Source organism: Triticum urartu, chromosome 1A (assembly GCF_056163025.1).
Source record: "Triticum urartu cultivar PI428250 chromosome 1A, HENAU_Tu73, whole genome shotgun sequence".
NCBI classification, from domain to species: Eukaryota; Viridiplantae; Streptophyta; class Magnoliopsida; order Poales; family Poaceae; genus Triticum; species Triticum urartu.
The window spans coordinates 552,488,188-552,515,334 of NC_141873.1; the positions used below are offsets into that span (position 1 = coordinate 552,488,188).

General features: G+C 47.0%; 1 protein-coding gene, 1 non-coding gene and 2 pseudogenes across 2 annotated transcripts; 2 read left to right on the forward strand and 2 right to left on the reverse strand.

Moving 5' to 3' along the window:
* Nucleotides 1–236: 236 nt before the first annotated feature.
* LOC147992597 (uncharacterized) lies at nt 237–959 on the reverse strand (annotated as a pseudogene).
* A 2,443-nt stretch (nt 960–3,402) lies between these two features.
* LOC147992598 (uncharacterized) lies at nt 3,403–4,168 on the reverse strand (annotated as a pseudogene).
* Nucleotides 4,169–17,623: 13,455 nt separating this feature from the next.
* On the forward strand, nt 17,624–22,040 carry LOC125528761 (putative beta-1,4-xylosyltransferase GT43E). Its single transcript, XM_048693203.2, has 4 exons — nt 17,624–17,867; nt 18,324–19,304; nt 20,682–20,931; nt 21,441–22,040. The coding sequence occupies exons 2-4, from the start codon at nt 18,415–18,417 to the stop codon at nt 21,606–21,608; spliced, it is 1,308 nt and encodes a 435-aa protein (XP_048549160.1). The 5' UTR covers nt 17,624–17,867; nt 18,324–18,414; the 3' UTR covers nt 21,609–22,040.
* A 505-nt stretch (nt 22,041–22,545) lies between these two features.
* Nucleotides 22,546–22,627, forward strand: TRNAS-CGA (transfer RNA serine (anticodon CGA)). Its single transcript has one exon. It is a non-coding gene; the product is annotated as a tRNA-Ser (tRNA).
* Nucleotides 22,628–27,147: the final 4,520 nt, after the last annotated feature.

A 27,147-nucleotide genomic window follows, 5' to 3' on the forward strand; every position in this document is an offset into this window, starting at 1 on the left:
TTGTTATCAAGGGTGAATCGATGAACGGAAACAAGATTTTTTGATGTTTGAGGGACATGCAAGGCATCTTTCAAGTGCAAATTTTTCATGGAGTTTTTAACAATTGAACTACCAATGTGAGTGATATTCATACCAGAACCGCTTGCCGTGCGAATTTGGTCACCTCCGTTGTACTTCTCTCGTGTTGTCAACTACTCAATTTCACCTGTAATGTGATTTGTTGCTGCACTGTCGGCCTACCAGTTTGTATCTACACCATAGGAGAAAGCATGCGCCTCCTTCTCTTCTTGATCGTTCTCTTCATAGCGCCACCAGCAAACACGTGCGCCTCCTGGATGGTGCCTGTAGCATATCTGACATTCAGGGTAGTCGTGCTGCTGTTCACGCACCTGCTGTTGCTGTTGTTGTCGAGGGCGTCCTCTGAATCCACCGCTTCTGTTTGCAGGAGAGGGCTGGCGATCACCGCGGTCACCGCGATCACCACGGTCGCGCCCCCTTCATCCTCGCCCACGGGGTTTGCCGCGGGACTGGCCACGGCCTCTGTAGACTGCGTTGGCCGATGAATGAAATCCTCCTAAAGACGAATCACCTAGCATCTCCATCCTCTGATCAAAAGCGGAGATCTGAGCAAAGAGATCGTCGGCGGTGATAGTGTTCTTGACAGCGACGATCGCCGCCACCACAGAGTCGTAGTCGCGGTCGAGTCCTGCCAGGATGTAGTCCACCATCTCCGGGTCAGAGACGGGGCGCCCAGCAGCAACAAGTTCGTCCCCAAGGCTCTTCATCTTCGCCATATACGCTGAGCTCGACATGCTGGTGCCCTTCTTGGTGTTGGTGATTGCGATCCTCAGATTGGTGATCCGGGATTGCAATTGCGAGGCGAAGAGATTTGTCACCATCGTCCAGAGCTCGTAGGTGGAGTCTTTCCCGACGACTTGTGCAAGGATTTCTGGAGACATGGAATTGAGTAGATATGATAGGACATGTTGATCTTTGGCGATCCAGGGCCCGTACAGAGGATTCGGCTCTAGGGTCGTGGTTTTGTCTGCCTTCGTGACCTCCACCATCTTCGGCGGAGCGGCGTCGGAGTTATCCAGGAGCCCAGTAACCTGCGCACCTCACAGGGCTGGGAGAACCTGCGTCTTCCAGAGGATGAAATTTCCTCTTGTGAGCTTCTCTGACGGCGGCGATCCAAGGTTAAGAGCGACGCCGACTGAGAAGGCCATGGAGATGATGGTATGTGGTTTAGGGTTTTGATTTTTGGCTAGATGTATGGGAAGAGGTGGCTCTGATTACCATGTAAGATGATAAGCGTTCCTACTCCCTCGAGGGGAGCCGCGGTCTGTATATATTGATGATGGCTGAAGTCAAGCCTTGGCGTACAAGGAAGATTACAAGGAGTTTGAGTAGAATACGTAAAGGGAAGGAGTCGGAGTTTACATGGAACAATATTATCTAACAGTTACATTTTCTATTGGTTACACGTATGGAGAGAGCACGTGGGGCCTGTCGGTCACTATTCCTTCCTTCCTTCCACCGGCCACTCCACGTGTTCTTGTGCAGCAGCAAGCACAGACACACATGCATGCAGTCACTGCGTGGCAGGCCCCACACACTTCGGCCGTTGGATACGATGACCCGGCGTAACGGATGGCACTGATGCGTCCTCGTGGACTAACTCGTGGCTCGCATGGCAGCCACCTCAACGCCGCTGCGAGGCCAGTGCGAACCAGTCTCGGGCCCGCACGTCATGGAGCACCCACTATCAGGCGACGCTCAGAGCAACTCCAATAACTCATGTAAAACCTTTCCGTAGAAATGGTTTACAGGATGTCTGTATAATTTTAGAGGAAGCTGGTGAGGTTTTTTCTTAGTTTACGTAAAACATCTTTACCTAAAATTTGTTTTTTCTGTTTCAAATTAAACAAGCCCATGCCCCGCAAGTCAGTGTTACTCGCAATGTTATCCGTCACCATTGTTGGGTGACATGAAGTGAGCTCCTAGCGGCGACGGCCTATGGTAGTGCGGCAGCGCGGAAAGGCGTCATGGCAAGGCGTGGCGGGTGGAGGCGAGACGGCGGGGCTGCGCGGTCAGGTGTGGCAGGAAGCGGGGTGGCGCGAGCCTATATTGGCGCAGCAGCGTGGTCAGGCGTGCCGGTGCGGGCCTGCAGTGACGCGAACCGGCGTCGGCAGCTCGACGACAGCCCAGAGTTTCCAGCAACGTGGGAGCAAGTGGGAGCAAGGATTGCGCGAGGGTTCCTTCCATGAACTTTCAGATGGTCTCGTACCCGCCAAATTGTACGGAAACAACCATCGTCCTGTAAACGTGAGAGGAATTGGGAAGAATTGTAGGGGACCTCATAGAAACGGGGGTTTACAGAAGATGTTGAAAGTATGTTTTTGACTTAATTTTTTGTAAACGGTAGTTTTTTGACAGATACAGGAGCTACAGCTGTTGTTGGTGACACTTAAAGTGGCCACGTGTCCCTCCAACTAAAGTTGGGTTGGGGGGGGGGGGATCTTAGGCTGCACTTCAAGGAATATTGGCTTTCTTCGTCTTGTAGTTGCACGACCTACTCCTCCCTAGGTATGTTTGTGGGTCCTCGACCTCCTCCGTAAACTCGGTATTTTTCGTCATCTTTTGGGTATACGAGAGTTCAAACCGTCAAAATTGATCATGGCACTAAGAGGTGGGCACAGGAGAAAATATGAGGTGAGCGCCAACAAATTTGCAAAACAAAAAACTCCAAGAGTCTTGTAATTGCACGCAAGTCCAGAAGCTCAGCCCATAACCCTTGAATCACATATCTAATGGCCTATTGGAGCACCTAAGGATTTGGAGCACCTGTTTTATTTTCCCATGAACACAGAGTAGCCTCTGAAACGAAAAGGCATGACAACTAATGGTGACTACTCGGACGAATCCCTGAGGACAACATGAAATTGAAACGATCGATGCAGACATATTAACAAAGTGTGGCTTTAAGTGGGTGCGGCACGAAGCTCCGCTTTTTGTCGATACCATGGGAAATGTCTAATTCTATGGCCAAACACTTCCCCGACGACTCCGCGGCGGCCAACGGTTTCGGCCGCCGCTCATTCCAGAAGGGCAAGGTGTGGCTTCTCTTCGAGGCCAATATCCTGGCGCCGCCGGACATGCGCAACGAGCCGATGGGGTGGAGGCTTAGCAACGGCGGCGTCCCCATCCCCCCGGTGCCCGACGTCGACGCGCGCCCCGGCCTCTTCACCGTCGAGGTCGACCGCGTGCGGTCGTCCCTGACGGAGAAGCAACGCGCCCTCCCTTAGTACGCCGCCGACAACCACGCGGCGTGGGCGGACTATTTCTAGCGACGGTAGGCGCAGCGGCTGGCGTCCACGAACGGGGCGCCGGTGATCGGCGGCCTCAAGAACAGCGACGGCCGCCGCGTCTGGTGGGGCGTCCCCGGCGCACCCTGCACGAGGTGATGGAATACCTCGAGGGCGGCAATAACCCGCCGCTAGCATACCTTGCCGCGGCGGCCGTCCCGACCCCCCGCCGGAGCGCCGGGCCGTGGGTGCCCAGGAGGTTCGCCAGTTCCTCCTCCTCCCACTCTTCCGGCTCGCCGGCGCTCCTCGGCGTCAAGGCCGAGCCCGTCGTGGAGACGCCGCTCGGCCGGCGCACCCGCAGCGCCGACATCTTCATCCACGAGGGCGGCCGACGCGCCTCCTCCTCGGCTCCTCCGTGCTTCGTCAAGCCAAAGACGGAGCCGAGGCTCGCCGCCGTCAAGCCGGAGCCAGGGCTCCCCGTCGTGAAGACGGCGCCCGGGCTCGCCGGTGGCGTTAAGGAGGAGGAGCTCGACGACGAAGCGGCCCGCAAATGGGCGCGCGACGACTGGACGCACACGGAGATGGAGCGCCAGTCCGCCGCCTTCACGCGGTTTGAATCTCGTCGCCGTGGGCGGGACGAGGGAGGCATTATCGACCTCGACGACAAGGACGACAACGACGACGCGCCGCCGCCGCCGCCGGTCCGCCATGGAGACGCCGGGCAGGGGTCCAGCAGGGGCGGCCGCGTCATCAAGAGGGAGAAGGCCGCCGACGACGGCGGCGACGTCGACGACTTCGCCGCACTCATCGACTTCTTCGCCCCGTAGATACTTTTTAAAATAATCTATGTAAACGCCGAACATGTTGAATATGAATATCAAGTTTGCTGAATTTTAGCCAAACTTTGCCGAATTCAGATTTTTTAAACTAAAAAAACGCGACGATTTTAGCGCCGGCTCGCTCCAAAGGGGCGCGTAAAATCGTCGCCTATAGGGCCAACGGCTGGAGATGCTCTAACGACTAGCAATTCTGTTTTGCTGCCGAGATCAGTCCACTAAAAGAAGAGGTTAGCTGAAACGACATAATTAGGTTAAGTTGTTACATTTTTCTATAGTTACACACACATGGGAAGAGCATTGGATCACGTGGGGGCGTGCAATGCAAGCCTGGCCATCGACCGTCGGTCACTCACTAATCACTATTCCTTCCTTCCTTCCACCGGTCACTCCACGTGCTGAGAGTCTCGTGAAAGCTAGCAGCGGCGAGCACAGCCACGCACGCGTACACGTCACCGACTGCCACACCTTGGCCGCCGGATGTGCAGCGGATGGCTGAGATGCGTCCTCGTCGGAGAACACGCGAGTTGACGTGGCGGCCACTTCAACGCCGTCGCCTACCAGGTCGGCATGCAGGTGGGTGCCACTGATTGATAGCTCGGGCCCACACGTCATGGACCACCTACCCGCCGGGCGACGTTGACAGTTAAACTGGCCACGTGACACACCAACGCTACCGGTTTTTAAGTTGAGATTATGTCATGTGCAAATAGCACCCTGGAGTACTGTGATTTAGTAGAACGGTACTCGGTGAAAATAATTGTTAGGGCGCATTCAATGTCTCAAAGAAACGAACATTGGCTTCTGGTGATAGGGGCACGAGCTTGGGTCGTCATTAGCATGGCAAACCGTGCAATGCATGATTAGTCTAGAGATGACTGTGTGCTGCCCTAGACAAAGGTTGATTGCTCACGGTTTTCAACAACAACAACAACAACAACAATAAAGCATGTAGTCCCAAACAAGTTGGGGTAGGCTAGAGGTGAAACCCATAAGATCTCGCAACCAACTCATGGCTCTAGCACATGGATAGCAAGCTTCCATGCACCCCTGTCCATAGCTAGCTCTTTGGTGATACTCCGATCCTTCAGGTCTCTCTTAACGGACTCCTCCCATGTCAAATTCAGTCTACCCCGCCCTCTCTTGACATTTTCCGCACACTTTAGCCGTCCGCTATGCACTGGAGCTTCTGGAGGCCTGCGCTGAATATGCCCAAACCATCTCAGACGATGTTGGACAAGCTTCTCTTCAATTGGTGCTACCCCAACTCTATCTCGTATATCATCATTCCGGACTCGATTCTTTCTCGTGTGACCACACATCCATCTCAACATACGCATCTCCACCTCACGGTTTTCTACTTCTTGAAAAAGTCTATGCTAGAGAATTGCGTTCGCCTTCACAATCAACTCCAAATGGCGCGTCGAGACCTGGTCATATAAAATTTGCCATGATGTAGGTAGCATTTTGATATCGGCAAGTAATTCCGTGAGTGTATGTATGACGTCACTTGGAAACTTCTAATATTGGGTCGTCTACGATGTTAGAATTATGTTTGCCTGTTTTTTTAAGATGAAATGTTTACGGGATATTATAGAATTGGCACCATGATGGCAAAGAAAAACATGATTAAGGCCTGTCTACGTCTCTGTCGACTAAGAGAGCTTTATATCAATGTTTGAGACTTTTCATTGTTTGACTAAGACGTAATGTAAGAGAGCCTTATATCAATGCTTATAGAAATCGACTGAGAGCTCAATCCATTAAGATTTAGCAAAATTGTATAATTAAGAAATGGTTTTAACTTGCCAGCAAACATATCAATGTTTTGATGATTCAAGACGGATGTAGTCTTGTCCATGAGTACAATTTGTTTTTCTACGAGTGAGAGTGACTTTTTGATCACACGATAGTATGAGTGATCTTGAAATAGTACTATAAAAGCTTGAAGTCATTTATGAAAGAGACTTCAAATGTTTTTTTTTCGCGGGAGAACTTCAAAATGATATTTTGATACATTGAAGAAAATAAATCCACTAACCTAACTACCATTCCTTCAATAATTAAGGACATTTTGTAGTATTATGTTGGAGTTTTCACTTTCAATATTAGAAGCTTCTATTCAGACTCATCGTTGCATCAACGCAACCCCCCCCCCCCCCCCCCCAACGCACACACCCAAGCATGTACCAAGGGCATGTCACCCCCAACCTCTTGACCTAGAAATTGGTGCCTTTCAAACGTAGTGGGTGAAAGTCATGTCACCCCCAACAACGGTCAAGCCGGATTAGTTAGAGCACTAAGCTGTCACTGAGTGTTGATTAGTTAGAGCACAAAGCTTTCATTGGGCGTTGATTAAAGCCAACAACGTTGTCGGGTCTCAATGGTAATAGTTCCAACAACTCGGATACGGGTTATCTAATGGAAGAAGAAAAAAGGAGAGCATGGAAGAATATCTATGTTCGTCCATATCAATCAATTGATGGAGGAAGCTAGCTCCACCGTATTTTGGGTACGGTTTCTGTACACTCATTCAAGCAACCGTTGGTTGGTGTTAGGCGGTGTACCATGTATACATAGTGCATAGTGCAGTGGTGCACAACTGCACATGTACTAAGATTCTTCATAATGCAAGTAGTGTTTGTTATAAATGTTATATATAATTTATCTTGGTGATGTTGGTAGAGGTGATGAGAAATGTTAGTTAGTGTTAGCAGCTACCCCCTCAGCTGCTTATAGTTACACAAATGCATACTCATAATTTAATGACCAGCGATTCTATTTTGCTGCCATCCACGGGCCAGATCAGACAACTCAAAAAACAAGTTAGCTGCTCTAAATAAAATTAGTTAGCTGAAAACAACATGATTAGCAAAGTTGTTACATTTTCTATTGGTTACACACACGGACAGAGCATTAGAGCACGTGGGGCCTGTCGGTCACTATTCCTTGCTTCCTTCCGCCGGTCACTCCACGTGCTCTTGTAAAACCTACCACCAGCAAGCACAGCCACACACGCGTACAGTCACTGGGAGGCAGGCCCCACACACTTCACCCGTTGTTCCCATGGCAGCCACCTCAACGCCGCTGCGAAGCCAGTGCGGATCTGGCTCCGGCCCGCACGTCATGGAGCACCCACTGTCAGGCGACGCTCAGAGCAACTCCAATAACTCGTGTAAAACCTTTCCATAGAAATGGTTTACAGGAAGAATGTACTTCATCCGTTCTGAATTACTTATCGCAGAAATTGATGTATCTAGCGACGAGTAATTTAAAACGGAAGGAGTATAATTCAGAGGAAGCTGGTGAGCTTTTTTCTTAGTTTATGTAAAACATCTTTATCTAAAATTTGTTTTTTCTGTTTCAAATTAAACAAGCCTATGGCCCGCAAGTCAGTGTTACTCGCAATGTTACCCGTCACCATTGTTGGGTGACATGCAATGAGCTCCTAGCAGTGATGGCCTATGGCGGTGCGGCAGCGCGGAAATGTGTTATGGTGAGGCGTGGCGCAGTGGCGAAGCCATGAAGGAAAACCTGGGCGGGCCAAATTAAAAGAAAACACACACAAAATTCAACTCAAGCAAATCGGTTATGCATTGGTTAGCCTTGCTGCCCATGACAATTATCTAGTACCAAATTAAGATGTGCATTATCAATTGATTGAATTTTAGATTGCCATATAGCCTATATTTTATAGGAAAATTAGTACCGATTAAGAGATGAGAGTGGGGGGAGCGTGCGCATGTGCTTGTGCAGCAGCGCTCGTCGTCTAGGTCGCTACTAGACTGGCTGGCCGCCGCCGCTGCTAGTTGCCTCCTGGGGCATGCCGCCACTGCATGGGTCGCCCTCAGACCTCTACATCGCTCGGCGCTACTACTCGATGCGTCGGTGCCACCGGCAGCTCGGCGCCGCCTCTCTGGCCCTCCCTGCGGCCGTGCGGCGGCTGTACGCGTGGCCCGTGCCCTAGCGTGGGTCTGCTACTCTGTTGGATACGAAGAGAAATCGAAGGAGGCATCGAGCAACAGAATCGTGAGTTCGTGACGAGGTTACACGCAAGTAAGGCAGTCGTGGGCTTGGCCGCTCGTATATACTACGTGTGTACTACTACTTCTTCTAGGGCGTATATACTACTACATGCATGTTTACCTCAAGGGCTGGGCGGGCCATGGCACGCTTTTGCCCTCACGAAGCTCCGCCAGTGGCGTGGCGGGTGGAGGCGAGACGGCGGGGCGGCGCGGTCAGGTGTGGCAGGAAGCGGGGTGGCGCGAGCCTATATTGGCGTAGCAGCGTGGTCAGGCGTGCCGGTGCGGGCCTGCAGTGATGCGAACCGGCGTCGGCAGCTCGACGACGGCCCAGAGTTTTCGACAGCGTGGGAGCAAGGGTTGCGCGAGGGTTCCTTCCGTGAACTTTCAGATGGTCTCGTACCCGCCAAATTATACGGAAAGAACCATCTTCCTGTAAACATGAGAGGAATTGGGAAGAATTATAGGGGATCTCATAGAAACGAGGGTTTACAGAAGATGTTGAAAGTATGTTTTTGACTTATTTTTTTTTGTAAACAGTAGTTTTTTAACAGATATAGGAGCTACTGCAGTTGTTGGTGACAGTTAAAGTGGCCACGTGTCCCTCCAACTAAAGCTGGAGATCGTTTACTACCATGCCCTCGGTAATTCTAGGGGGGGATCTTAGGCTGCACTTAAAGGAATATTGGCTTTCTTCGTCTTGTAGTTGCACGACCTACTCCTCCCTTGGTATGTTTGTGGCTCCTCGACCTCCTCCATAAACTCAAGTATTTTTCGTCATCTCTTGGGTATGCGAGTGTTCAAACCATCAAACTCGATCATGGCACTAAGAGGTGGGCACAGGAGAAAATATGAGGTGAGCGCCAACAGATTTGCAAAACAAAAAACTCCAAGAGTCTGGTAATTGCATGCAAGTCCAGAAGCTCAGCCTGTAAACCTTGAATCACATATCTAATGGCCTATTGGAGCACCTAAGGATTTGGAGCACCTGTTTATTTTTCCATGAACACAGAGTAGCCTATGAAACGGAAAGGCATGACAACCAATGGTGACCACTCGGACGAATCCCTGAGGACAACATGAAATTGAAACGATTGATGTAGACAATAAGATATTAACAAAGTGTGGCTTTAAGTGGGTGCGGCACGAAGCTCCGCATTTTGTCGATACCATGGGAAATGTCTAATTCTGGATTTCCATGGTATTGAGAGAGGCGGAGAACGTCATGTCGGCTGGGATTGGAGGATCAGAAGAAATGGCGGAAAGGTGCTTTGGATGCGATGAAGATTGAGCTTTGTGTTGAGTGACTTGCAGTAGCGGCCTCGGCAAGTGGAGGCGGCAGCACGGCAGGACTTCAGTCTTGGTGGTGCTGCTCGAGTACCGAGTCTCGTTGAAGGCATTGTTTTCAGAACTTGGCCTTTCTCCACGGTGAAAATCTAAGATCATTGGTCGGGTGACGATGATGCTTGTGCTCTGTTTCCTTCTTGGAGGCATCGTTTTTGGATACCCCTTTTTGCGGTCCTGGTGTTGTCTTTGGTGGTGGTTAGTGTGCTGCTGCGAGTGACTGATCACTATGGCGGCGTTGTTTTTATTTTTCTTTTCTCTCTCTCTTTTTGGCTGTGTGCATCTTTAATGTCTACTTGAGTAAATTGCACAAAACCATCACTTTGAAGGATAGGTTTGCGAAAAACACCACAATACATTTTTTTTGCAAAAAACACTATGTCTACGGTAATCTTTTTGCAAAAAACACTGATCGGCGGATCTTGCTCAGTTAAGTGAGTTTATGACAAATGGGGCCCGCCAGTCAGGCTGATGTGGCACCAATTTCTCACACTGTTACATGAAAACGTTTGCTGGACATGGGGCCTGGTTGTCAGCCTAACAAGCCTCTCCTGGGCATTCCATCGAACAATTTGCATGCAACGACTATGGCGGGCTCTGCCTCGTCTGGGGGCAGGACGGGCGACCTCGGTCGGGGTTGGGACGGGCCGCGGCAGTGAGCAGCAGGCAGCGGGCGCGGCGGGTGTGGCGAACAGCGAGCAGGCAGCGGGCGCGGCTGCCGCGGCAGTGAGCAGCAGGCAGCGGGGCGCTGTGGGTGCGGCGAACAGCAAGCACGCAGCAGGTGCGGCGGCGGCGGCGGGCGCGGCAGCAGCGAAGCGTGGTGGCCGTGGCGAGCAGCGAGGCGTGGTGGCCGTGGCGAGCAGCGAGGCGCGGAGGCGGCGGCGATCAGCGAGGCGCGGCGGCCGCGGCGAGCAGCGAGGCGCGGGGGCAGCGGCGAGCAGCGGGCGCGGCAGCAGCGAGGCACGGCGACCGCGGCGAGCAGCGTGCGCGGCAGGAGCGAGCACGACGGGAGGTTGACGAATCAGTTTTTTTTCTTTTTGTTTCAATGACAAGTGGACCCCACGGGGCCACACATGATGATAACGTTAGCCAATATCGTCGTTACTTAGGCTGTGCCACGTCGGCCTGACTGGCAGGCCCCATTTGTCATAAACTCACTTAACTGAGTAAGATCCGCCGATCAGTGGTTTTTGCAAAATGATTACCGTAGACATGGTGTTTTTTGCAAAAAAAAATGTATTGTAGTGTTTTTCGCAAACCTAGCCTTCAAAGTGGTGGTTTTGTACAATTTACTCTGTCTACTTAGACATTTTGTTGGTGTAGAGACGGGGTGTAGTTGGTATGTTCATGATATTAATATATTCTCTTGGACGAAAAATTAACAAATATGTAAGTGTCGATCGCCGAACCTCTTAACAATTACATCGTCACCGTTAATCATAACATGCTCTTTTCATAACATAGTGGGTGAAAGCCACGTACTCCCTCCGTCTTTTAAAGATGTACTTTTAGGAAAGTCAATTTTTTTATATTTGATCATATTTATACAATAATACATCAATATTTATGCTATCAAATTAGTAGCATTAGATTTATTATAAAATATATTTTCATCATATACCTATTTTGTTTCACAAACATTAATATATTTTTGTACAAATTTGATCAAACTTTAAGATAGTTTGATCCTTCAACAAAGTTGAAAGTACATTCTTTAAAGGACAGAGGGTATGTCACTGCAACGGGATTAGTCGGAGCACTAAATCTTCAACAGTATTTGACTAAAGCAAACAACATCATGTCTTAACTTGATGGACCCATGGAAGATGACCGATCGATCGGTCATTGGCACATCGCAACGGTGGTAGCTGGATCTGCAACAACTGAGATACTTGTATCATTGGAAGAGAATGAGGGAGAACGTGGCATTTTGGGTGCTCTCGGTTTTGTACTCCATCCAAGAACCATTTGTCCAGCTGATGTTGGACAGTCTACCATGTACATAGTGCAGGAGGTGCAGTGGTCAGGTCCGTCGACAAGGGTGTGCGAGCGGTGCGATTGCACAGGGCCCCCGAAATCGTGGGGGCCTCGATCGAAGGAAAAACCATGTAACGGCCGCGGTTCATGCGCTGGTTTGCTGCCTTTTTCGGCTGGCTCGCTCGATCCGGTTTAATTGGAGCAAACCTTGCACGAGAAGCGGAACCTTCGTTATGGTGCCCTAATACCTAGCCAACAGACCCTCTGTTGGCCCAGTATTGATTTATCTACTCCCCTTTCGGCCTGTTTGTAAGAGAGCAAGTAGAAAAACAAGGCAGGCTAATTACGCTAATGGGCCTAATCGCTATCGCCAACAGCGCATGTTTCTTTACTGCAGCAGTCTCTGACCACAGGTATATTTTCCAAGGTAAGTCGTAGCCATAAGTCTGGGATCAAAATAGATGAACGAAAAACTAGTTAGGGTTATTACTTTTTTGTTACAATCGTTCTCTTTCTTGTTCTTTTGATATCTTCCTGTCATATCCATTGACTCGATTAGGCATGCACTTAGTTTTAATCAAAATTAATAGGATTATCATACTAGCCGTATGCTAATTTCTAATTGTAGTACTAATTTTTTGTTGTGTGCTCCTCTGCTACACTATTTCATTCTAAGAAAGACTCAATGGATTTTTTGCTAAATTTTGAGCTCCATTTCACATTCCGCACCGGGGCCCCGAATTCCTGGAGACGGCCCTGGCAGTGGTGCGCTTGTACTAAGATTCTTCACAATTAATGGCAATAACGTTGCTCTGTCAGCTATGTACATGTCGCAAGTAGATCGAGGTGGTGAGAAATGTTAGTCGGTGCTAAGCTATACAGGAGTAGTACGCGTCGTAGTTGACAATTTAACGAGTGCTTTGATTTTGCTGCCATCCATCAACAATGAATCGATTCCCACGGTAAAAACAACAACACCAATGAATTGATCCACTAAAAATCAATTGTAGCGAACAATGGTATCTCAGCCCATCAAGATTCAAGTCCTCCCTCTCGCATTTATTTTGAATTTATTTCAGCATTTATGATGACATGTGTTTAGTGGGAGGAGACGTTTCCGTCGACTACGAGACGCCTACAGTGACTTTGTAAAATCTCAAAATAATATATCGGCTCAGTCTCTTGAGGATGCTCATAGAAGTAGAGTATGCATGTGCATTAATAGTGGTGGATGTATACGCATATATATGAGTGTTTATGTCTATACTAATGTTAAAAAAAAACTGAAAGAGCATACATGATCAGATCGTTGCACTGTTGAAAAAAAAACACAAAATGATTAGTCATTGCACGCGGGGCAAGCCTGTCAGGGCATCTCCAGCCGCGTCCTCAGGTAGGCCTCCCCAGGCGATTTTCTCACCCCGGCGCCAAAAAAACGGCACAGTCGCGCCTCCAGGAGCCCGATTTTCGCCGGCCTGGGACGAAAACAGCGTCGGCGGACCCAGGCAGAATCCGGCGCGCTGGGGGGCGCCCGGGGGCGCCGGGGCGAACTGTTTTGGCGCGAAACAGCCATGGGCCCGCCGCGTCAGCGACACGGCGCCTCGTCTTCCCCCAACGGCCTCGGTTCCCGCGGGAAATCAATGCCAAGGCTGCCGCCGGTCAGCCTTCCCATTGATTCCTCACGGGCGGCGCGTCACGGGACGGCGCGCCGACGCCTCCCCTCCCTCGCACGCGTACACACGGGTGCGGCGCGGCTATATAGCCGGTGGCCTGCACTCGCCTGTGCCCACACCAGCCCTGCCCCTCGCCGCCGCCCAGCTCCTCCCTCTCCCTACCTCTCCCGAGCGCCGCCGCCCAGCCCCTCCCTCTATCTCTCTACCTCTCCCGAGCCCGTCGCCATGGCGGAACGCTACCCCGGAGACGAGGCGGCGGCCAACGGCTTCGGCCGCCGTTCGCTCCGCGAACAGGAGTCCTGGCTCCTGTTCCAGGCAAATATCCCGGCGCCGCCGGACATGCGCCGGGGGAGTGCCCATTCCCCCATTGCCCATTCCCCCGTTGCCCGACGCCGTGGCGAAGCCGAAGTACTTCGCCGAGGAAGTCGAGGTCGTGCGCGCCTCCCTCACCGACGCCCAACTCTCCCTCCCCCAGTACGCCGCCGACAACCACGTGGCTTGGGCGGCGTATTTCGAGCGCCGCCAGCAGCAGCGCTTAGCGTCCATTAACGGCGCGCCGGTGGTTGGCGGCCGGCAGAACAGCGAGGGGCGCCACCTGTGGTGGGGCGTCCCCGGCCGCACACTCGAGGGCGTGCTGACGTACCTCGAGGGCGGCAACGACCCGCCGTTGGCGTACCCGGCGAGGGCGGCCGCCCCGGCGCAGCACCGACGCGCCGGGCCATGGGCACCAAGGAGGTTCGGGTCCTCCTCCTCTTCTTCCTCCTCCCGATATTCATCGCACTCCTCCGGCACTCCGGCCCTGCTCGGCGTCAAGGCCGAGCCCGCGGCGGAGATGCCGCTCGGCCGGCGCACTCGCAGCGCCGGCATCGTCATCAACGAGGGCGGCCGGCGCGCCTACTCGTCGGCTCCTCCTCCGTGCTTCGTCAAGCCAAAGACGGAGCCGGGGCTCGCGCCGGTGAAGACGGAGCCGGGGCTCGCGCCGGTGAAGAAGGAGCCGGCCGCGCCGGTGACGACGGAGCTCGACGACGACGACGCGGCCCTGGAATGGGCGCGCAGGGACTCCATAGCGATGGAGAAGGAGCGTCTGGAGAAGGCGAAGGAGTGCCAGCGCGCCGCCCTGCTTCGCTTCGCGGAGCATCGACGCGGCCGCGACGAAGGCGGAGTCGTCGTCATCTGCGACAGCGACGACGATGCGCCGCCACCAGTCCGCCATGGCGACGCCGGGCAGGGGTCCAGCAGGGGCGCCCGCGTCAAGGAGGAGAAGGCCGCCGACGACGATGGCGGTGACGGCGGGGACTTCAGCCAGTTTTTCCTTTAGATTAGTTTATATATATGTGCTATGTAATGAAAATCCATGAACTTCGTCGAAATGTGCCGAATTTTATCGTGTTTGGCCGAAATTTATTGTGTTTGGCCGAATTTTATCGTGTTTAAGCTGAACTTCGCCGAATTTCTTTTATTTTAAAACGTGCCTAGGGCGGCCCTGGGGCCGGCGGCTGGGGACCAACTCGCCCCCAGGCCCAATTTTTGCGCCGGCTCACCTCCAGGCAGCGATTTTAGGCGCCCCTGGGGGGCCAACGGCTGGAGATGCCTCATATGTCGGTCACTACTCCTTCCTTCCACCGGTGACGCTACGTGGTGATCATACTAAAGTTAGCACTAGCTACACCCACACCGTCTGTCCACTACACCATACACATGAACAGCTGGAGATCGAGAGGGTGGCTGCGGATCGGACGGCCGTGATCTGTCGTCGTCGGAGAGCACACGCGCCGCCGTTGCAACCACTGCACCGGCGCGTACGTCTCCGGCCAGGCCAATCCGGCGGGTCTGGTGACTGGTGAGACGGACACGAGCATGGGCTGCCATGAATGCCATCGCACTGCACGACTAGTTTAGCGATCAGATCACCGTGCGCTGTCCCGGACGACAAGGTTATTCACTACACAGTCTTCCATGTTCATGAGATGAGATATTTTTGGGAGAAAGTCTATAGAGTTTTGCTTTCTCCTTGCGTGGTCGATTGAAGATGGCGTGTCAAGACCTGGTCATATAAAATCAGTCTATGGAGTAGAGATGACGACACTAGCGGACTTTTATTGGGTTATCCATGGTATTTGTTGTAAGCAACTTCGTATTTAAAATGATGAAATCATGCTTTGTGTGATTAGATAATAGAAATAGATGAAAAAACAAAATCCAAGAAAAAAGAATCACAGGTGCCCTCTTTGTAAAGAGAAAAAAAAAGACTCCTAAGCAATGGTTTTAACTTCCTGTGGCTTTTCTTTTCAAAAGACTGGGACCATATATTAAACAACACAAACCCGTAAAAACATCCTTACATAAATTAAATATATTCAAATTCTTGAGGATGCCGAAGTCTTCTTCCTCCTACACCCACCGATGGCACGCCGTGAGCAAAACTCGCTGCCGTCTTTGAGCCTCTGTCTTGACGGAGCAAACTTGTCTTAAATAGATGAGCTTGTAAAATCAACACCTGGGAAGTCGTCGATGTACTCCCTCCGTTCCAAATTACTCGTCACAGAAATGGATGTATCTAGAACTAAAATATATCTAGATACATTCATACTTACGACAAGTAATTCGGAACGGAGGGAGTATACCATAAGACACAAGTGCCCGTGATATGCGTAGTAGATCGCCACCCCATCGAAGAAAACGACGGAAAGGGACCGTAGAACGCCTCGGCACCGGCCAAACGGACTCGGGGAACACAAACCTCATGCACTCACTGACGAGAATGAGTCTGGACAACCTTTGTCAGTCGGAGCTGGAGGAAGAGTACCAAGACACACAACCACGTTGCCCGCTCTACATACCAAAACAAACATGTAGAAGAAAACACCAGACATGAAGAACCAGGTCCAAGAACCCAACATCTTCCACATGCCTCCAGGCGATACAAACAAACATCATCGAAAAGAGAAAGAGGCGGGGAGACTTTATTCCATGCCGATGATGACAACATCGTCTCGCAACTGGCGAATGGAGACCTACCTAATGCAAGAGAGAAAAACTACCGCTCCCACCGGTAGATCGGGACTCCCAGCACACCCTCACTGACGGAGCCGGTGGAGGAGGAGGTCGTCGATCTACAAACGGAGAAGGATGATGGCGGGGGAGGAACCCTAGATCGCTTGGGGCTGGGCATGTGGTTCATTAACTAGTGTGACTTCTTTGTGGTTTGGTTAGTTAAGATGAACTTACTTTCATCCACCGGTGTGACTTCTATTTTATCACATGACATAATTGATTAATCTTGAATAATACAACAAAGGACTCAAATATCATTTATTAATTAGATTTCAAATGACATTTAAAGACCATGTAGTAACTATCAACTTGGCATAAATACCCCGGAGAAGAGATCCCCGCTATCTAACCACAATTTCTTCAACGATTAAGGGCATCTTTGATAGATACTCCTTCCGTCCTTGAAAAAGTGTACTTTCAACTTTTTTGGAGGGTCAAACTATCTCAAAGTTTGATCGAGTTTGTGCAAAAATATGTCAATACTCGTGAAACCAAATAGGTATATGATGAAAATATTTTTTATCATGCATCTAATGCTACTAATTTGATGGCATAAACGTTGGCCTATTATTGTATAAATACGGTCAAACATAAAAAAAATTGACGTTTCAACAAAGTTGGAAGTACACTGTTCCAAGGATGGAGGGAGTATTCCATAAGATCATATTCTTTCAACAACATGAGCTTTTATTAAAGCTTATTGTTGCATGAAGTTGATACAACCGCTTCAGAATATCCCCCACACCCCCCGCACCGCGTGAGAAGGGTTGACTCAGGGTGTTGTGCCATCACCTGCCAAAGCCCCCGCCATGGCCGCGATATGGATCGTCGACAATAAGGTGTGTCATTGTGGTCGACATGAAGCCGATGAACCCAAGAATTTACACTTTGGTATTCACGGTTAAAAAAAATATTGTGCAACAATTGATCAACTGTTGGCCTCTACAATTATTAGGAGCATTTGTATAGCTATACTTGATTTTTAGGGTCAGGTCTTTGGTGTTCATGTGAATGCACATGAATACCCTTTGGATCGTCCAAGCAGCGGGTCGACAACCTTCCGTGTTCCGACTCTTCAAGTAAACACCAAGTAAATTTATGGACCTCATATCAAAACTCTATTATGTCGTTATATAATTCACGCTCTTGTACCCAAATCACTTTGAATAATTGCATCTTTGAATAATTGCATCCTTTGGTACACACAAAGCAAAGAGGGGGCTCTTTTTTTTTTTGATGTACAAAGAGGGGGCTCTTCAAAGAACTGGATGAAGGAACACCGTGGTGGTAGGAGCAAAACAACCATCGCCGTCCGTCCGTCCGTAAAACCGCGAGGAAACGAGAAAAGGTCACAGCTTGAGACGCAACCTCCGACGGCGACGGCCGCCATTTGTTTACTCGCTCCTCCGCTCCGCTCCGCTGCCCCCTTTCCCCTCCCCCTCCCTATCCACCACCCTCCCTCCCTCCCTCCAGCCACCGCCGCACCAACTCCTCTCTCCTGTCCCCCTCGATTGGTTGCGCCACCAAACTGACCGCACCAAGCTGAGCCAAGCACGCCCGAGCAAAGCGGGAGAGAGAGAGAGAGGACCGGGAGGAGCATCCCGACAGCCGCGCGCCGCCGGCCCGTCCGGCGTCCAGATCCCGCCCAATTCGGAGGTACCCCCACCCGTCCAGTCCCCCCTTCCCTCCCCTGTTCTGTTCTGGTTTGTAGCTTTGCGGCGGAAATCTTCTGTGTCCGAATTTGGGGGGCGTTGCTGGTGAAATTGTGCTACCGTGCTCGGATCACAGGTTCCAGTTCATGCACGTCGCCCTGTACTTCTTTTGCACTTGATTTTTGTTGGCGCTGTTGCTGCGCGGTGGAATCCGCGCTGGCCATTTGGATCGGAAATTGGCTCTTTGGGTGCCGATCCTGTTTCTTGACGCATGGGGGTTAGTTGTTGGTTCAGTCGATTGTTGTGGGGGTGGGGGGAGATGTCTCCTCTCTGTGATCCTTTTTGGTGCCCTTGCAGATCTTGCTGTACTGAATTGCAGCTGCAGAAGTGGTTATAATTGCTGTACTGATCTCTACTTTCAGCTGAGCTAAGCCAATTCTTCAACTCGTTGTATTTGCAGGTACAATTTTTCTCTGCGTGTCCGCATGAGCAGAAGAGACAGTAGGAGAAGTGATCTTGGACTAAACTTCTGAGCAATTTAGGAGGCATACATGCATAATGATGTTGGAATGGTGTCCAGTAGAAGGAATTCCACAGGGGCGTTCCACCGCGACGGCCCACCCAAGGACTGGTCCCAGTTTGCCGACCCCTCGCCCTCTCCTAAACTGCTCTACTCGCAGTCCTATGTCATCATGAGGGGGCTGCTGGCGTCGCTGGCCTCTTTGGACTTCGCCCTGTGGTCAAGCACGATGAAGTCCGCATGGCGATCGCCTGAGAGGTCGAAATCTAAGGGGCCGGGCTGCAGGAGAGTCGCGTTCCGGCTGTTCGTGTGTTTCATGATCGGCATCTTCATCGGGTTCACGCCCTTCTTCTCGGTCGATGTCTCTCAGAAGATAGTCTCGAGGCTTCCGTTCGACGATGGGGTGGATGATAAGGTTAAGGAGTTGGATGCAATCGTAGTGCAGAAAGAGGTTGAGGTGGTTGATGAGCCCGAGGTTGAGCAGCTGAGCCCTCCGGTTCCTGCAATGTTGGATGATGAGGTGGATTTTGTCGAAGCTGCGAAACCTGCTATTACTGATTTGGTCATCCCTGTGAGGAAGCTTCTGATAGTGGTGACAATCACTTCTGCTCGGCCGCAGCAGGCGTATTACTTGAATCGCCTAGCTCATGTTCTGAAAGGTGTACCACCTCCTCTCTTATGGTTGGTGGTGGAATGGCCTGTTACTACCTTTGAAACAGCAGAAATCCTCAGGTCTTCTGGGGTTATGTACAGGCATATTGTCTGCAGGAAAAATCTTACCAGTGTACGGAAGATTGCTGTCTGTCAAAGGAACAATGCAATCTATCATATTAAGAAGCATCACCTTGATGGTATAGTGCACTTTGCTGACGAAGAGCGGTCATACATGGGTGATGTTTTTGAAGAAATGCGCAAGATCAGGTGACATTTCTCTACCAAATCTTCATTTGATGTACTGGTATACTATTTGATAAATCATGAATGCATGGTAAATTGTCTTGATGGTCCAAATGTAGGGTTGCAACTTTTTATTGTATAAATAGCTGTTGGTGACAACTTGTAGATTCTGATTTCCTTGTTCATTTTAGTCTTACTATTCTATATTATATTGGATGAATGAGTTGTTACATCTTCCTTGCTTATGACTCAAGTCAGTACTAGGTTGAGTGTTACATGATCCTTGCACATGAAATTAGTGAGCAGAGACAGCACCAAGTAAATGCTTTCTTCTCAAGGAATCTATGGACATCTATATAATATGTAGTTTCTTCAGTTGGATGCCACTTGGATTTTGGTAACAGCCAGTGAAGCAAGTTTCATAATCTCACACACATGGCTAGGATTTCTGAACTAACTGGCTTTGTAAACCATGGCTAAAACTGAAAGGTATCTATTTGCTTTTGCTCCTAGAATTGTGTGACTTGTGCACTGTAACTGGAAGATCTTTCCACTAGAAAAATTCACTTGTAAATTTCCCTTTTCTTTTTGCAACAGTATCAGGATAGAATATTAACATGTACTCCCTCCGTCCGAAAAAGCTTGTCCTTCAAATGAATGTATCTAGCACCAAGTTAGTGCTAGATACATCCATTTGAGGGACAAGCTTGGGACAAGCTTTTTTGGACGGAGGGAGTAATTACAATCTAAAAAGTTGGGCCATTACCCCCCCCCCCCCCCCCCCACAAAGCTCTTGTACTGTAATTTCAAGAACCATGCATCTTTACTTGGATTTAGCTTAATTTAATGGACATAAGAAGTATGTTCTATACTAGTGAGTACCAGTGGCACAAAAACATTCCCTACCGACACGTTGCTCAATGAGTGATACACAACCAGCCATGGGGAGGTTCTTGGTTTCTATGGATTCTTTGTTCATGGCAAACAATATTGGTGCTTCCAGATTCCAGCCAGTACCTTGCCAATTATTTCCAAACAGTTCTGTTCCTGAATGTGGTCTTCACTGGCATAAGAATATTACAGGGTACTATTATCTGTTGTTTCAGTTTATCTTAGTGATGACTGATGATATTACCAAATTGGGGGCTCAAACTTGAGAAGTTATGCAGCATGGTGGCAATTTTGCGAGAAAAAGTACTGATTGCAAATAGCCCTTTTATTATGAGAACAGACATATTGTCTGTAGAATTCAAAGATAAAGCCTGTGAAATAGGAATTTAGTTTAGGAGGTGAAACAATATCATGGACTTTGTTGCCTTAAAACTGCCTATCAGAGATTTCAGATCAAAGAAATCTGTAGTAATTTTTCTTTCTCTTATGAGTTTGTTCTTTTCTATGCAGGCGCATTGGTGCATGGCCTGTAGCGAACCATGATGCAAGTAAGTACAGGGTGGTTGTAGAAGGGCCTACATGTAAAGGAAACCGAATCACTGGATGGAACACAATTCAGAAGAAGGGTGCACCTCGTCGATTCCCAATTGGTTTCTCTGGGTTTGCTTTCAACAGTACAATGCTCTGGGATCCTCAAAGGTGGAACCGCCCAGCTATGGATTCTGTTATAGTCCACTCTGGTGGTAGAGGTGGTCTGCAGGTGAGTTTCTCCCTAATACAAACTTCATATATTCAAGCATATTACTATGTTTTGATGGAACTTTCTTTCTGCAAAATCGTACTGCAGCCTAGTTGAATTTCCATCTGTAGATCTCCATGGAGCAAACTGCAACCAGCACCTATCAATTCTATTTTGGGGTGGGTGGGGGGTGATGCTGTAATGAAATAAAATATCATAAAAGATGGTTAGAAAAATAAATGATACTCCCTCCGTTCTATATTACTTGTCCCTAATTTAGTACAAAGTTGTACTAAATCAGCGACAAGTAATATGGAACGGAGGGAGTAGTTGCTATCAAGACAAAATCAATAGAACTTGTAACCATCCGTAAGATATCTTAAGCAACTATAGCCAGTAGTATATGTCGAAGAAAATGCTGGATTATTGCTATTTTTGTGATCTGATATGAAGCCATACAACAAATAACTCATAAAAGTTTACATGGATAACAGAAGTCATGTAACTGACCTGATTATCTGTCATTGCAGGAGTCACGATTTGTTGAGAAGCTTGTTAAAAACGACCGTCAAATAGAAGGCCTTCCAGATAACTGCAACCGGGTCATGGTCTGGAATTTCGCCTTGGAACCTCCCCAGCTCAACTACCCCGCAGGATGGTCGCTGTGGAACCACCTTGAAGTTGTCAAGGACCTGTAACATAGAGATCCTGCCACCGGAAGTCCTCTGCTCCTACAGGCCATCATTTCTCTTGGCAAGCCGGAAGGATGATAAACCTTGCGGCGGTGCAGAGGATCTGAATCTCGACTTGGCGATGCCCGCTAGCGGCGCTGCTAACCGATTGCCCTCCTCCTAAACAGCCCGTGCAACAGGACCTGCAAAGTCGTAGTGTCAGTCATACTAGTAGCAGTGCCAAGCAGAACTGCCTGACCAGCTTTTTCCTATTTTTGTGTGCTCGCTGTATTCTTTTTGTGCCCTTCGTTTCCCCTCCGTATTCGCCGGTGCATACTGCCCTGTAGATTTTTTTCCCACGGCCTTTTTCTGTGTTTATGATACGTTTACAGATGTAAAAACCTGCAGCCATTGCAGCTGTTGACAGTGAATGCAATACCACAGATTTGTAACTGTTAACCCAGCAATGAAGTCGTCTAGGCTGTAAGCTGTGCAAATCCTTTTCGAGTCTTTACCTGTAATTATACATTATTACGCTTACATGAAACCTGTGAAGAATTTCTTTGGATTGCTCGGTGAGGTCATAGCCGTCCCAACCTTTATCATCTTCTCTCCAGAAAAGAACCTTTTATCATAAGAAGCCCTAACCAAACATGTAGCGCAAATGATGAGCAAACATAGCATGTGATTCGAACATTACTGGCTGTGCACAAGTAGTTGGGCTCTTTGTTGCAGAAATTTAAACCAGTTTGGTGCAAAAGGTGCATGCCATCCTGTAAATATTGTGGTTCGCTGACGGTTACTGTGACGACGTTTTTCCAAATTTTTTTTTATCGTAGTAGGTACAATTTTGCGGCACTCGTCTGGAAATGGTGGTAAAAATCCGGTATACGTGCATTCATTTGGACCTGGGCCATCGATTATATCCTTAGATATAGCCTCCTAAGTGAGTGTTAGCATCGAAGTCGATATGTCCGAGTGGTTAAGGAGACAGACTCGAAATCTGTTGGGCTTTGCCTGCGCAGGTTCGAATCCTGCTGTCGACGATTAATTCATTTTTCCTTTTTTTCCCTTTTGCAATGGACATTTATTGTCAACTGTCTCTTTGTTAGACTTTGAAGATTTTGTTGTAAGTTTTTTTTCGGGGACTGTAAGATTTTGTTGATGCAATCTTTGTAAAATGTTCATGCCTAATGAATTCCAATAAAAAGATGTCCATGTACTGAATTTTTCCTTTTTTTCCCTTTTGCAATGGACATTTATTGTCAACTGTCTCTTTGTTAGAGACTTTGAAGATTTTGTTGTAAGTTTTTTTTCGGGGACTGTAAGATTTTGTTGATGCAATCTTTGTAAAATGTTCATGCCTAATGAATTCCAATAAAAAGATGTCCATGTACTGAATTTTTCCTTTTTTTCCCTTTTGCAATGGACATTTATTGTCAACTGTCTCTTTGTTAGAGACTTTGAAGATTTTGTTGTAAGTTTTTTTTCGGGGACTGTAAGATTTTGTTGATGCAATCTTTGTAAAATGTTCATGCCTAATGAATTCCAATAAAAAGATGTCCATGTACTGAATTTTTCCTTTTTTTTCCTTTTGCAATGGACATTTATTGTCAACTATCTCTTTGTTAGAGACTTTGGAGATTTTGTTGTAAGTTTTTTTTTGGGGACTGTAAGATTTTGTTGATGCAATCTTTGTAAATATGTTCATGCCTAATGAATTCCAATAAAAAGATGTCCATGTACTGAATTTTTCCTTTTTTTTCCTTTTGCAATGGACATTTATTGTCAACTATCTCTTTGTTAGAGACTTTGGAGATTTTGTTGTAAGTTTTTTTTTGGGGACTGTAAGATTTTGTTGATGCAATCTTTGTAAATATGTTCATGCCTAATGAATTCCAATAAAAAGATGTCCATGTACTGAATTTTTCCTTTTTTTTCCTTTTGCAATGGACATTTATTGTCAACTATCTCTTTGTTAGAGACTTTGGAGATTTTGTTGTAAGTTTTTTTTTGGGGACTGTAAGATTTTGTTGATGCAATCTTTGTAAATATGTTCATGCCTAATGAATTCCAATAAAAAGATGTCCATGTACTGAATTTTTCCTTTTTTTTCCTTTTGCAATGGACATTTATTGTCAACTATCTCTTTGTTAGAGACTTTGGAGATTTTGTTGTAAGTTTTTTTTTGGGGACTGTAAGATTTTGTTGATGCAATCTTTGTAAATATGTTCATGCCTAATGAATTCCAATAAAAAGATGTCCATGTACTGAATTTTTCCTTTTTTTTCCTTTTGCAATGGACATTTATTGTCAACTATCTCTTTGTTAGAGACTTTGGAGATTTTGTTGTAAGTTTTTTTTTGGGGACTGTAAGATTTTGTTGATGCAATCTTTGTAAATATGTTCATGCCTAATGAATTCCAATAAAAAGATGTCCATGTACTGAACAGTGTGTCGACTAAAATACAGAGTCTTGTAATGAACAGTGTGTCGTCGAATCCTGCTGTTGGCGATTCAACCTTTTTTTCCTTCTTCTGTTTTGCGGATCTTGTCATATGCTACTGTAACATTTTTTTCGATACAACCTTGGTAATTATGTTCATGAAATGAACGATATGTTGCGTCAGTTTCAGTTAATGTGCAGTGCTGAAGCTGGCGTAAGATACAGGCCATTGGCTTCCTGAGATTTGGCCACCAATGCCCCTCACTGAAAGGTGGATACTTTCAGTTGTTTCCCGAGCTTATTGGGATGGGCAGCAGCTACACCTGAAGCTCTCTTTTAGGAGAGGTTTCACTGACAGGCTTATGGTCATGGAGCTATGGTTTCAGATAGTGGACATTGCCTCTTCTTTATTCTTAACCGAGGAAGAAGATAGCTTAGTTCGGATGCTGGATAACTCTGGGACCTGTACTTGACAATCTCTATACGCTATCATCATCTTTAGCAGGATTTCTCCTGTTATTTCTTCTTCATTCCTGCTGTTTGGCAATTACAAGTTCCCCCTAGGATACATAAATGTTTTTCTTGGTTATTACTTTCCCATAACAAACTGCTGGCACGTGATAACCTTTTAAAACGACTACACATACCTGAACACAGCTGCCTGTTAAGTTCTGAAACTAAAAACAGATTCCTGCCGCCCACAAGCAGGCTGAGCTACCTGGGACCAGTGTCACAACGCTCACCTGCTGCTGAAGAAAAGGAGGACTACCAACGATCTGGTACCTGCTGAAGATCCAACTGCTGTGACCCGGCAGCTGCTGAAGATTGCCTACTCAACTTCTCTCACGCATGATGATCAATGTTGGCCTGCGCCCCAATGCTTCTGCTGTTCTCAGATTACTTACACCTTTTGCTGCTCAGGCAGTGTTGCTGTAATGCGGAACCTTATAACTTTTGTTCTGTGTTTCATTTTTAAAGAAAAGTATCGGGTTTTATAAATATATTTTGAATCTGTTGGCTTCTGGCGAAATGCATGGAGTAGCACAAATTTAACAGCTTTGTGTGAGATTTGCACCAGACTTGTTTTTTTGCGAATCGATTTGCACCAGACTTTGACCTGAAGTTATTCCCCAAATAGAAGTGCACACATTTTTTTATACATGTTTAGCATTTTTCAAATATATGTTTAATATCTTTCAAATACATGATCAACACCTTTTTAACTACATGTTTTTGAGCATTTTCTGAAGGGACAATTGCATTTTTACCCCTAGTTGGTTCCTACCCACGGGTTTTACCCTTACTTTTCGAGGTTGCTCAGTTTTGCCCTTACTTTTTCAGTCGAGGTCCCTCGAATGCCCTTTGACCGTTTGACCAAAACTTTGAAAATTCATAACTAATTCATATGAACTCAGAAAAATGCAAATAAGATATCAAAATGTTTAGATAAACATTACCTTTATGTGCATATCATTTGCATTCAGGACAAAAGCACCCTTTAAACTACCTCAGGTAATTAATATTATTAACATTATTAAAAATAAAAAGGTATAAACAATATTTTTTTCATGAATAAAAATTACATGCAAATGTAGGTGATTTTTTCTAAACATCCAAATATCTTATTTGCATTTTTCTGAGTTCGTATCATCTTGTTATGAATGTTGTAACGACTTTGACCATTATTTAGAAACTTCATAACAAATTGATACGAACTCAGAAAAATGCAAATAAGATATCAGGATGTTTAGGAAACATCACCTACATTTGCTTGTAATTTTTATTCATGAAAAAATATTGTTTATACCTTTTTATTTTTAATAATGTTAATAACATTAATTACCTTAGGTAGTTTAAAGGGTGCTTTTGTCCTGAATGCAAATGATATGCACATAAAGCTAATGTTTATCTGAACATTTTGATATCTTATTTGCATTTTTCTGAGTTCATATGAATTAGTTATGAATTTTCAAAGTTTTGTTCAAACAGTCAAAGGGCATTCGAGGGACCTCGACGGAAAAAGTAAGGGCAAAACTGAGCAAGCTCGAAAAGTAAGGGCAAAACCCGTGGGTAGGAACCAACTAGGGGTAAAAATGCAATTGTCCCTTTTCTGAATACGTGTTAAATATTTTTCAAATACACATTGAAGTATATTTTTAATCTATGAAAACATTTCTTAATATTGTATAGACATTTTTTAAAATGTCAAAAACATATTTTGGTAAAGCATGTTAAAATATAACATAATTATGTTTTAATTACAGGAACTTATTTTTGCATTTTAAAATGTCATGTATATTTTTCTGAAACGCGTGAACGTTTTTAAAATGTCATGAACATTTTTTGCATACATTTTTGACATTACACTAACAACATTTTTTACACTGTGTTAACATTTTTCAAATTTGCGGTGAATATTTTTCAAATACTTAAGTACATTAAGCTTTTTGGAATATATGTAATTATAAATTTTTTTGTAAATGAAAAAAATGAATAATAACTGGTGTACGTGTACCTGCGTGATTATGGGCTGGCCCATTCAGGGAGTCCATGTAAAACCTCAACTAAACCTTCCCGACACCCTCTAGGATTGATTCTTCCCTAGGGCGGACATTGTCATCAATGTTGTTGTTTGAACACCCATGGGCAAGCACTCGAACAACCATGACACACTTTATCAGCGGGCTTGCACTTATCTCTCCCGATGCACTCCTCCTCAGTTTAAACCATTGATGATGCTCCTCAACAACTTTTGCAATGGTGAGAAAGAGAATTCGGTACATCCGAAATAGTATGCGAAAATACTTCTCAGACTAGGTTAATGGGTGCAAAGTAATCCTTTATAAGCTTGTCATGACCTTCTGCTCTATACTGATTGATGTACAAGTGGGCGAACTATGATCCTAGTCTTGGTCACTAGAAGTCCTTGTGAACGATTACGTCAATGGCCATTTCAAAATCATAATCGTCTTCTCCTCCTTCTCTGACAAAGAGTCATCGAAGAACATCTCCCTTAACCTCTTCATCTAAACTATGGAATATTCAACATTGAAATTTGATTGGAAAAACAGTAAAACACAATGAAAAGGCCAAAAAAATGCACCTAGGCAATTCACCGAA

Excerpts from the sequence above, each read along its gene's own strand:
- LOC125528761 (XM_048693203.2), top strand. The coding sequence starts at position 18,415 with ATGCATAATGATGTTGGAATGGTGTCCAGTAGAAGGAATTCCACAGGG. Across the intron at positions 19,305-20,681 it reads GAAGAAATGCGCAAGATCAG|GCGCATTGGTGCATGGCCTG; the intron begins GTGACATTTCTC and ends TTTTCTATGCAG. Across the intron at positions 20,932-21,440 it reads GTGGTAGAGGTGGTCTGCAG|GAGTCACGATTTGTTGAGAA; the intron begins GTGAGTTTCTCC and ends CTGTCATTGCAG.